The sequence below is a fragment of the Aythya ferina genome (assembly GCF_964211825.1).
Source record: "Aythya ferina genome assembly, chromosome: 2".
Lineage (NCBI taxonomy): Eukaryota > Metazoa > Chordata > Aves > Anseriformes > Anatidae > Aythya > Aythya ferina.
The window spans coordinates 38,444,882-38,457,082 of record NC_140297.1 but is presented as its reverse complement, the minus strand read 5'-3'; the positions used below and the strand labels follow the sequence as shown (position 1 = coordinate 38,457,082).

The 12,201-nt window shown below is 37.9% G+C and overlaps 1 protein-coding gene across 11 annotated transcripts in view; it reads left to right on the top strand.

Moving 5' to 3' along the window:
* SATB1 (SATB homeobox 1) overlaps positions 1-11,445 on the top strand; it is a 93,436-nt gene extending 81,991 nt beyond the window's left edge. For 8 of the 11 annotated variants that reach the window (XM_084509917.1, XM_084509925.1, XM_084509922.1 and 5 more), the window contains 3 exons: positions 6,350-6,553; positions 7,053-7,148; positions 9,711-11,445. In XM_084509917.1, coding sequence (XP_084366043.1) covers positions 6,350-6,553; positions 7,053-7,148; positions 9,711-10,199 — 789 coding nt within the window. In that variant the 3' untranslated portion in view covers positions 10,200-11,445. The remainder of the gene's footprint in view (positions 1-6,349; positions 6,554-7,052; positions 7,149-9,710) is intronic. The other 3 variants (XM_084509926.1, XM_084509918.1, XM_084509927.1) reach the window with 3 other exon arrangements.
* The last annotated feature ends 756 nt before the right edge of the window (positions 11,446-12,201 follow it).

Sequence of the window (12,201 nt, the reverse complement as noted above, 5' to 3'; positions counted from 1 at the left end):
TCCCAAGCTATTGAACATTGATGGCAGCTTTCAAATTTACTTGAAAGTATGTGCCTCACATAAGTCAGTTCTTAAAAGTACTTGAAAATATAAGCTAAAATGAAAAGCTTTTCACTAACAAATGCGTTGTTCAGTATCAAAAACTACTGAATCTGACAGATTATTAATTTTCCTTAACATTTTATGAAGATATGCAGTGGCCATTCTTTTAACAGACTTCAGCTCTTCTGGGAAACATATAGGTCTATTCAACTTTGATAGGAGATAACCACGACAATTTATGTAGTTTAGGAAAAATACAAACCTGCAGTCAGAATAAATTCTCCTGAAGTCAGGGAATTCCTGAAGAATATTTAAGGCTTAAAAGGAGCACTCTGATCATCTGGGCTTGTACCCATGTCTGAACCCACAAGTATTTCACCCAGAAAGAAGTCAAATTACAGTAATCTCAGCCCAAAGATGAATTTTGAATTAAATGCTGTCTTCTTCCACTGCAGTGGGGGTTGCCTGATGTAGTTTTCTGGATAATACAAACGTAATGCAAACTGCATTCCCACTGTAAACTAAAACAGAGTCCATTGCTACTTATTTGTTGGATTTGTTTTGTGCTGAAGCAACATTTGTTTGTTTTCCTTCATGATGCCATATACAGAAGCTTATGTATTCTGAACTCCCTGAATTTTCGATCCTGTTCAACACTCTGAGAAATCTCAGTTGAAGGGTTTAATGCGTTTTCCAATCAATGTGTAGGAAATTTGGCCTTATCAATTTAAATGCTGGTGATCCTTTCATTGCATTATGGAAGAATCTTCTCTAAGCAGAGATTATTCTTAAGAACTTCATAACATTTAAAGGTTAATATGTTAGGTAAAGAACAATATCTTAAGACAAACATTTTTATTACAGGACATGAAGGGATAGTTCTGATTAAATTACATGATTATTTGAATGGGAAGGAAGACAAAGTGCATCATTTCTTGCCCTCAACTTTAATGCCTTTAATCAAATAATGACCTTCTGGAAATAGTTAATTTTAAGCATTTGGAAAGATCAATACCACTTTGCCACCAAAAAATGGCCCAGATGATGAAATTTGATGTATTTAAAGTACCATTTCACCCTTTTAACCTAGTAAATAATTTAAAATGCTTTCAGTACTCCTATGCTACCATAATGTATCTCATTGGAAGTATTATGACTTTTCCAAAAGCAACCTTTCTGTACAATGAGCAGCTTACAAGTTTAATACTGAGGCCTAAGACTATATGCATGTATTGTAGTGGTGGTATCGGCCTTTTTTCTTCTCTTTTATGTGTGGATTCAGTTTTGAAAAGAAATGGAAATATCTACGACAAACACAGCCATTTGGAACAAAAATGAGATTTGTAAAGCAAGTTGGACAGCTTTTGAAGGGAAAAAGTCAATATTTAAAGTTTAGTTCATGAGTTCTTTTCCTTTGTTTTGTCTATAAGCTTTTGTGTTAAAGGTGAAGGATTTGGGTTGCTCAGACAATTAAGAGCCCATTTTACCAAGTGTAATTTCATATCTGTGCTCTATAAACTGGAGTGCCTTCAGCATTGTAAATAAAAAAAATTGCCCTCTATTAGCATGTTTGTGGGCAGATTAAAAACAGTCTTCATTAGCATAAGTAACACTTACAGATTCTTTTAAAAGTAGAAAATTATTTGCTGAATGATAAATTGCTAGCTTTATAGTTAGTTGCTGAAAATGTGCTCATTCAAAATGCCTACTTTAGTTTAGTCTACAATACTCAATTTTTTTAGTTCAAAGTACTGTTTAATGGATTATGTACTTAGTCTTTGTTCACAGTAGAAGCTGAAATGCAATTCACACTTTTTGCTAAAATGTTTGTATCAAATACCTCCTTATTTAGACTGATTTCTTCTAACACTATATATTTTTATTATGCTATATGCCCCAGAGACTGATACAAAATAATCTCCGATATGCTATACCAAAGAAAAGCTGTTCGCATCTTAGCACTGATACTGTAAAATGTTTTGCCTTCATGGATTCAAATTACAGCTCCTTTTAAAAATGTTTGATTCCTTGTTAGTTATTCTGAAGAAAAAAAATAAATAATCATTTGGCAAATTATCATCACTATAGCAAATTCACCAAACAAAAGAATTCCGTTGCTCCACCTTGAAGCCCTTTCTTCCCGGACTTGTTTATTGCTGATTTGGATGGAAGCTTTGCCCAGAGAGCATCTTTCATGCTGGTAATGCTACCCTCTTTGATCTAGTTAGAATTGGTATTTACACCATAAGTGTAGATTTCCTTTTTTTTTTTTTTTTTTTCATATAATAAGAAGGATACTGGAATGCAAGAATAGTTTTTTTTTAGACGCTGTGTGTGACAGAGCAGGACTTTAAATACAGCTCAATTCAGTCTGAATAAAATAGCATTTGGATACGTAAATAAAATGCACGTATGCTTTCTTTAAAATAAGCGTGCTCATGGGTCTTGCAGACTCTAATGTTTGGCAGTTATCCTCTTTGCGCTTTTCTTGCAATAGTTTGGCAGTAGAGCTTTCACAGGTTTTTTTCCTTTAATATCTTATGTTTCTTTAATGTTTCTTTACTAAATCCCTACAAGAAAACCAGGCAGAAGACCCTTATTTATTTTAAATATCTTAGGTTTAGCATCTTTTTTTTTTTTTCACCATTTTCTTGCTTACTGTAGCAAGACCTTTGCAGATGGTACTTGGTTACTTGAAAGTGCATAACAGTATTTTCTTTGTAGCAGATGGATTTAAGACTTTTAGTTCCCAATAAATGTAGGTTTACAATACATAACTTTACAGGATTTGTGTTGTATATAACAGGTTTGAACATATTATCTCAGAATTCATCTGCATGGCATTTTCAGCTTATCCAGGGCCCATGCCAGTATTTTAAGTAATAGGGAGAGCATAGTGATTGATAGCAGCTAAAGGCGTGATTTTGAATAGAAACAAAGGTTTTAGAACAGAAGGTGTCAAATTAAACTTTGTCAGTTTGAAAAGTAGTAACATCCTGAAAGTTCTGCAAACATATTTACATGTGGCTAATGTTTATATTTTGCTTTGTACTCTCTTTATATTCAGTGTAATGTTGCCTGGCAAATTTACTCTGTTTTAAAATCAAGGTTTTTCCCAATGTCATTGCAGAGTTTTGGGGGGTTTGCCTTGCTGCATAGATATATCTGTCTAATTATTTTAAGGCTGTTTTTTAATGATGTGCTGTATGTGCTGTAGAAACTGGCTGTCATCAAATTTGAGTTATAGATACTTCCTTATTATTTTAGGGTCCAGTCCACTTCTTATAAGATTATAAAAGCATGAAAAAGCAGTGGTGTGAGCTCTCCTTCAGAATAAATTGTATGAACTATACAGAAATTGCTCTAGATGTAGGTGCGTACAAGAGGAGAAAAATCAGCCTTGTTAAATTCACTAGTAAATTAAACTATGTTAACAATAGCACTTCATACTTCTTTAGATCAAATAGAAGCAAAACCTACAAATTTTGCATAACTTAAAATCCCCATTAGACGAGTCTATATCATTATTTTTTCTCAAATTTACAAAAACATTTCATACATTCTCATCTAGCTGACTTTTCTGAATAAGCTTTATGTTCAAACAGAAGTCTGCACTGAAATTAAATTAAATACTTACGGGTTTTGGTTGGTTGGTTGGTTTTCTGAACACGGTGGTATAAAGTCCTACTAACTAAATAAACCCCTACAGTCTCTGTTACTGCCCACTCACTGACTCTTCTGAGAATTTCTGTAAGGTCAACTTTTACAAATATTTTCAAAATAAACAAAGACCCAAAATTGCTTCTGTCCTTGTAGTTTTAGAAGATTTCAGTTGGTCATTTCCATGTTGTCTATCATATATTTTATCAGAATAACTGTTTACTTAAGAGCGTGAAGAACAGAGTGGAAAAGAGACATTTAATTAGAGTAGCAGTATACTCTATACACAGTGTCAGAAGCAACTGATTTCAGTATCTCAAAATCAGTGTTTCTCTGAAAGGCTAGCAGAGACATGCTTCATCTTACAACTCATTAAATCATTTTTACATAAAAAATTAGAAGTGAGATTTCAGTGCAAATACTAATAGCATAGTACTGAAAGTGCAATGCTAGTTAACAGTAATTTGTAAGGCTAAAGACATCTATCAACTGTAGAAACACAGAAAAGGCAATATGGGGAGAAGGAATTTCTTAGTTAACAAGTGTTGTTGTGAAATATGTTTAATCAGCATAAACTTTGATTGCTTAGGAATTATTTTTACTATGGGGCATTTAATAAGAGTTACAACTGCCTTTTCAAAAGAGCATCTGAAATTCCCATTGCCAGTAGACAAAACGTGCAGCTTCTAAGTGCATGGTGCAATTTCTTGTTAGGTCTGTGAGTATACCTTAAAGAGCTGTCATGGAAGGGGAAATGTTGTCTATCTTGTATTTTAATATATATTTATATATATATATATATAAAAAAAAAAAAAAAACTTTTCACCTAAATGCTTTTGAAGTTCACCTTTCTCTTTCACCACCATTAGAAACAGGATCAACAGTTTCAATATGAAGCAGTGCAGACTCCAATTGTCCTTCGGTTAGGACATTTTTTTCAGCTTCAGGGTGGGCCTGTTTCTTTTTAATTAAATTTTCATTTCAATTAAAAGATCTCAATTTGGTTCTCTTCATCTTCTCCCCTCCATCCCAACAAACCACCTATGCTTTCTGATTTCACATCTTAACTTGCTGCAGAAAGCTAGTACTGCTGTTGAGCACAGTCCTGCACTTGACCCCACAGAAGCAAGGCAAGCAGAGAACCACAAGCAGCATATGGATTTTGTTAGGGGCAGGGAGAGTTTGTGCATCGACCTGCTGACGCATCCCAGGGCTCCTCATGATGGGGAGGGAGAACATACATGCCCTTGCTACTGTTTTAGAAACATGCCATAGAGCTCGAACTGAGACAAGCTGTACATTATGTGTACATCTGTAGGATGGCATTTGGCTACATTTCCCAATTCACTTTTTAAGCCCTGGGGCAACACCCAGCATCTGTGTGGCCAAAAAGTGGGGTGTGCCCCACCTCCAGGGTGCAGGGGGCCTCTCTGCTGCCACTGCTCACCTACATCTCAGCACACCTGATGAGCACACAGTGGGTCTGGGCCCTGCTTAAATTTTTGCCTTCTCAGCTCTGCTACCAGCATCTCACCAACATTTGTCAGTTGGGTTATTTCTGCTTTTTCTCCTGTGTCATTTGTTCAGTTTTCCTCCAAGAGCATACACTTGAAATCTTTATACACACCTCACCAAATATTTTTGTATACAATATGAATGCATTAAGTTTATTTGTTTACTTTCACCTCTTCCTATCATGGCAATATTTTTACACTGCATTTATTAACTGCTAGCTAAAGATATGAATGTCTTCAAAAAAATAATGTATCTATTCTGTATCTATGTATCTATGTATCTATTGTATCTAGTAGTAAACTGGTCTGGATAAACCATTTTTCAAATACCAGGACATATAAAAAGGATCTAAAAGCTTCTGTACATTTATATTATTTGTTGATTCAATAAAATGTCATATTATCTTTCCCACAGCATTAAGAAATAAAATTGCATGGACCTAGTTTTGAAAACAGATCCTTGATGCTAAAAGGAAGAAATAAGCATGTTGCATGCGTGCAATATTTTGTTTCTAAATTTTAATATACCAAAAAATTGTTGCCAATGCACACTGTGCTTCCCAGAGCATTTGCACGAATTTTACTTTCCTGCATCCCATAAAAGGATTCCTCTCTTTTAAAAAGACATTAGGGAGCTTTGCTATCATTCTGATTTCCATCAGGCAGCTCTGCAGTCAAAGCAGGTAACTGAAGTACTTTCCTGTTTGGAGGAGTAGTACCAGCATTTAGAAACTGCACAGCAGCTGATCTACCAGCTACTGAAATGTGGTATTGATGCTCTCAGATGGGTGTAGGCTTGCATAAAATAAAACAGGCAGCAGAGAGAGTATCACGTACTGGTATCGGTTTGTAGGGGAGGATATAGGGGATTCTGCCTTGGTCAATGGGTTTGTTGAACAAAGAGCACTGGGGTACAGGACCAAGGAAAATGTGCTTGTGTCTTGCAAGGGTCTGAGCAATAAGGTGGTGGTCTCTTGGTGTGCTGACGTTTGGTTCACATCCAGCATTTACAGTGAAAGCCACGTCTTGCCAAGGAGGTGAGAGAATGCAGTGCTGCTGAAGTCCACGTTTCACCCTCATTTGCTCCTCATGAGGTGAGGAAATACTAACATTTTGCTGGTGTTATCTTCAAGGGGTGGCTCTGCGAGCTGTTACGTTGGAAAGAAGATCCCTCACCAGAGAACAGGACCCTCTGGGAGAATCTCTCCATGATCCGAAGGTTCCTCAGTCTTCCTCAGCCTGAACGCGATGCCATTTACGAACAAGAAAGCAATGCAGTTCATCACCATGGTGACAGGCCTTCCCACATTATCCATGTGCCAGCAGACCAGATTCAGGTTAGTTTACCTTGGCCAATCCAGCAGAGCACTAAGTAAATAAAGCTTTAAACATAGCAAAGGAAATTAGTGTTTCTTTCCTCCCCGCCAGACTAACTACAGGTCTCCTGGTAAGAGATAACAGCACACTGCCCTCCGCCACCTGAATTAAAAGATGAGTGGGTGACCCCCTGTGTTTTTCTTCTGGTTTGGGTTTTTTCAAGTTTGCATGGAGAGGGCAGCTCAGGCACATGTGCGTGGGGCAGTACAAGCTGTTCGCATGAGCTGCCTGGCATCAGACAGGCATCAGGACCAAAAGACAGATGTGTTGGGCACTAGCTGTGCATTGCCAGCAGAGTGGGAGGAGGTGATAACATGCTGCTGTTGGAAAGCTAAGCTCAACCCCTCAGCAGTGATGTCCCACCCCAGGTAGGAGTGAGGGAAGGGGACATGATTCCTCGTCCCATTTGATCCCCAGCCGAGACCGGGATGAGTCAATGTTTGTTTGTTTTTCCTTTAGAGCCCCTCTCCCACCACCCTTGGGAAAGGAGAGCATAGAGGCGCTTTCTTACCAGGCCTGCTGACCGCTGGACCTTGGCTGGGTGCTGCTCCGCAGGTGAGCTGGCACAAGGGCAAATGTGCCAGGGAGAGAACAGAGGGCTTGCAGGACCCACGCCACCTGGCTTGGAGGTGCTGGTCCCTTGGCTCTCCCAGGCATCACGCACACGAGCCTGGTGGCCCCTCAGCCAGGGAGCACAGCTGGCCAGTTTGCTAAATATCACAGGCCAGATCTGCAGCTCTCTGAGCTAGAGACTCTTTAATCCCTTCTCACTGAAGACCTGAGGTCAGCCTTTAAGTGCTCCCTCTTACAGGGCAGATATTACCCCTGCTTTTCAGTTCCCAACCTCAGCTGAGACATGGTGCACGATTTGTATTACCTATACAGGAAAATATTTACAGAGCTAGGGAGGATAGAGTTATCTCGCAGCCAGAAACAACACAAGTGTATATTAAAGATAAAGCAAACTGAATAAGTCAATCCCTTAGGATATCAACTACTAAAATAATTGTGAAAGACTGGAAAGTTGCTGTTTGATATAGCAAAAAGAGAGAGAAAGATCTATATTAAGTAAGAAAACAGCACTTGTTTGAAAACGTACATTGTTTTTAATAAAATCACTTCTTAAGGGGATAAAAGGAAAAGCTTATGCACGGTATAAACATTTTGCCACTATGCCATTTACTTAGATTTTCTTGCCTTGTTGATAAAAGTTTTGTGTTTGATCTCACAAATATTATTCACCTAAGCAGTTGCACTGTAATCTCTTAATATGACTTGTAAGAGTGGATTGGGAGACTGGGCCTGAGTTTTGTCTGTGCTCTTCTACACTGTAATTGTTGGAGATGCAAAATTGTGTAGTTAAGACACGAGTTTTCAAACTGTATATACAAAGCCTCCAGTCTTGTAAGATTTTAATGTGCTGGGAGTAGTCTTGAATCTCTGTGGGTTTGAAACCTTCAATGGGACTGCTCACAGAGCATAAAACATGAAAGGATGTGAATAGGGATGAGGCAAGAGCCCTAATTCCATGGGCATTTGCATCAGATTTTACAATAACAGGATCGCTTCAAGCAGGGGCTGCTGAAGTGGGTGATGAGACCTACATGAAGTCTTCACAACCATAAGTGGCACTGCAAAATGGACAGAAATTAAATTCATCCAATCCCTACAATATTTTGTGCTTCTTAAGGTCTGCAAGTAGATTGCAACCAAAAGCTTGGGAACCACTTCTGACACACAAAAAACTGTCAAGGGGAGACTCGCAAAGGGAAATGAAATGTAGTGATAGCAGCTGCTTGTTTTGCTGCTGTTGTTTTTTAATAATAACTGGTGGTTTGTACCATATGACAAGAAATTTGCTGATCCAAAATATCTTACTAACCAGTGCTTCCTGTGCTGTGAAGCAAGAGAATTGTCAACAAAAACAGTAGCTGATAAATTTACTTTTGATTTTAAACATGATCTTATAATGTGCTGTACTCCAGCAGTGGAGGAGAAAAACATCTCTGTCCCTAGGGCTCAGTGCCTCACCTTTTAAGAATGTTTCTGAATCCATGCTTGCAAAACTTCATTTTAAGCTCTTGTTAATTATTTACATCATGATTTGCTTTATCTTATTCTTCTGATGTGCATACTGGCTCATTTTTATTGCTTGAGTTTTTGGAATGCAGCATGTTCCCTTCTAATAATAATAGTGCAACTTATTTAGAGCTTTGCATCTTAGTGCTTTATAAATATTAACTAAATAATCCCCAGCACAAACACTGCAGTAGGTAAATATGTTTGTTCCCCGTTTATATGCTGGGATCCTTGAACACAGACAAGACACCCTCTCCGTGGCCACAGGCAAGATGGGTCAGAGCCAGACTGGGAAACAAGGAGTTGCTACCTCCTGATCTCTTTGTCCTTGTGGAGGCAGGGTTTGGCAGCATGATGTTAGACCCTTCCAGCTAACGCAGTCTGCAGTAACGTTTGCAAGTTTGGGGAGGCTTCAGTGGCTGCTCAGCACAGATCGGTAGTGGGATATTCCACACTTAGCTAAAATGCTTTCCCTCTCCCCGATCCCCCCGGTCCGTTCTGTCTAGCCATTGCTAGAGATTTTCAGTCCTTGCTTTTGGGCAGCAGCTGCTGCTGCTGGCAGAGCTCCTGTGTGTTTGCCCTCATCTGGCACTTTTCTCACTTTGCCCTTGCTACAGTTCTGGCTAAGCTGGTCAAGTTAATCCTACGCTATGTCATCTACTTAGCATTTTGTCTTGTCTGCACTTGACTCATGGAGCACATTCATTGAACTGTCGGCTGAACTGCCGCTGATGTCACGTCATCGGTGTTTCAGCTGGACCAACTCAGAGTGCTCCACCACTCTGCCCGCATCTTGCCAGCCCTTTATCCCCAGTCCCTGCTCACACATGTGCAGATGTGTGGAAGGTATGCGAGGCTTACTAATTATTTTAATTCAGGGTCACGTTACTACCATTGATAATGAGCCTTTTTTTTGTTTCGCTTAAAGTTACTGAGCGATTACTTATAGCTCTGCATTTTTTTTCCCATGGATTTTCTTCGTAACACAAAATACGGGCAGGAATGCATGTACAAAAAATGCTGTGCTTTGTCTTGCAGCAGCAGCAGCAGCAACAGCAACAACAGCAGCAGCAGCAGCAGCAGCAACAGCAACCAGGTCCCAGACTACCCCCAAGGCAACCGACAGTAGCATCACCAGCTGAATCTGAGGATGAAAATCGTCAGAAACCCCGGCCGCGAACAAAGATTTCTGTTGAAGCCCTAGGGATCCTACAGAGTTTCATTCAAGACGTGGGCCTGTATCCAGATGAAGAAGCAATCCAGACTCTCTCCGCTCAGCTTGACCTGCCCAAGCACACCATCATCAAGTTCTTTCAGAACCAGCGATATTATCTCAAGCACCACGGGAAGCTGAAGGACAATTCTGGGTTAGAGGTGGATGTTGCAGAATACAAGGAGGAAGAGTTGCTCAAGGATTTAGAAGACAGCATCCAAGATAAAAATGCAAACACGCTTTTTCCGGTTAAACTAGAAGAAGAGTTATCGGTAGAAGGGAACACAGAAATTAATGCTGAATTGAAAGACTGATCTAAAAGTATTATTTTCTTTCAACAGTGCCACTGGTATTTACTAATGAAATGAAAGTTCCATCTTGCGTTCTGTCAAAAACCTTTATTATACATTGTTTGGCCAATGAATCTTCCAAAACTTGCACAAAAGTTGAAAAAAGGATAATGCAGACTGCACTAGATGTTTTACTCTGTTTTACAAACTGCTTCGCAGCAACAGATGAAGCGTTGAGGATTGTTTGATATTAATTTGTGTTCACTGGATACACTGTGAGTGTACCCAATAAGCATGATACCAGTGATTTTGATTCTGGAGCCTTCAGACAAGCATTACAACTTTTGTGATTTACTGTTTTTTTTTTGTTGTTGTTGTTGTTCCTTTTTTTTTTTTTTTTTAATTATTACTGTAGCACTCCACACTTGATCTTTGGAAACTCACATTTATTTAAAAAAAATAAAATAAAAAGAGTTTGTTACTCTTGTTCTATTGTATGTTACAAAAGAACTATAGACTGTGGAATGCAGTTTAAAGATAACATATGCCAACAAATGCCTTGTATTATATGGCACTGCCGTAATTCAGATTTGTTTTCTTTTGGAAATAAAGGTCACTGTTTTTTTTTCCATTCTCATTGTTACATGGTTTTAAAGAAAATGAAAAAGAAAATGTGAAACACAATTTAGTCCTCATTATTTATTTGTAGATCCTGCAGCATCATGTTGTAATTAATTTTTTTGGAAGTTTCCGTTAAATGTAATATTGCTTCTCTTGTTATCATACTGATTTTTTTTTCTATTTATAAATGTATTTTGATGGGCAGTAAAACAAAGTGTCTTAAAAGTTTTAAATAGAGAAAATGTGCTTTACACAGTTGCCTATAAAAAGTGCTCTATGTTATCCAAGCAATTCATACTATAAGCTTCACTCTTATTGTTGTATGCAATTTTTACTATCATGCAAATAAGCTTAGGTAAATAAAACTAATAGATCACCTTAGAAACTTATGCAATTAATGTGAAAATAATTGATGTTTGCAATGTGTCTTCCTTTGGTTTACAATCAATTTTAAAGCTACAGCTGTATAAATTTTCTGTATAAAGGTGTATTTCTTTTTTATGAGTTTATTGCTATGAAAACACCAGTTATTTTGTTACAGCTGGCTGTTTTTATAAGTGTATCACAATTTTCTTTATGCAGAAATGTTCTGACTAGGAGTGGTTATTGACTGTAACTACACAATTAAAATTGTTTGTATGGTATGATATGGCAGGGTTTGTCTGCGTATGTGTATATCTGGGAGGAATAACTTGTTCTTAGTGCACATCGTACCTTCTTGCCACCACTTTGAAGATGACATTTCAATTGTTCTCCTTTAAAATCACAAGTAGATTTTTTTAATGACCTTCTTAATATTTGAATATAGATAACATACTTCAAAAAGAAACACAGTTTGGTTATGAAAATCATAACCTGTCTTTTCTTGGTTTAAAAACTTGCCTGCCCAACAGAGATAGCAGGATATTATTGAGTCAAAAGGCTATCAGGCATAAACATATTTACAGTTCCTGGCAGTAATGCACTTATAATGGATACAGCTGGTTTTCTTTTACACTAGAATTATGCTAACACTATTCTTTGCACTAATGTAGAAACATTAAAAAATAATAATAAATAAACCATTATTAGTCACATACTACATAGGAAAGATAGGCTTTGCACATAGCAGTCCCCTTCTAAGCAAGATAATTTTAAATGATCACTAATAAGTCTCTTGATAAAGCCATCATAACTGGGGAGCTCTGAATTTATGCAAAGCTCTTGTCTAGGCTACAGAGGAGTCTACAGCTGAAACTTGTACATGACATGTATGCAGTTGTTCTCCATTCCTAGAGGAGGGACAACTTCCACCTGGTGTAATTTAGCTTTTAACATGAGATTCAATTTCGGCACAGTGATTCTAAAATGACTAAAAGTTTGCAAACCTCAGTTTTGTTTCAAAAGCACAAGTGGCTCTTAGGTG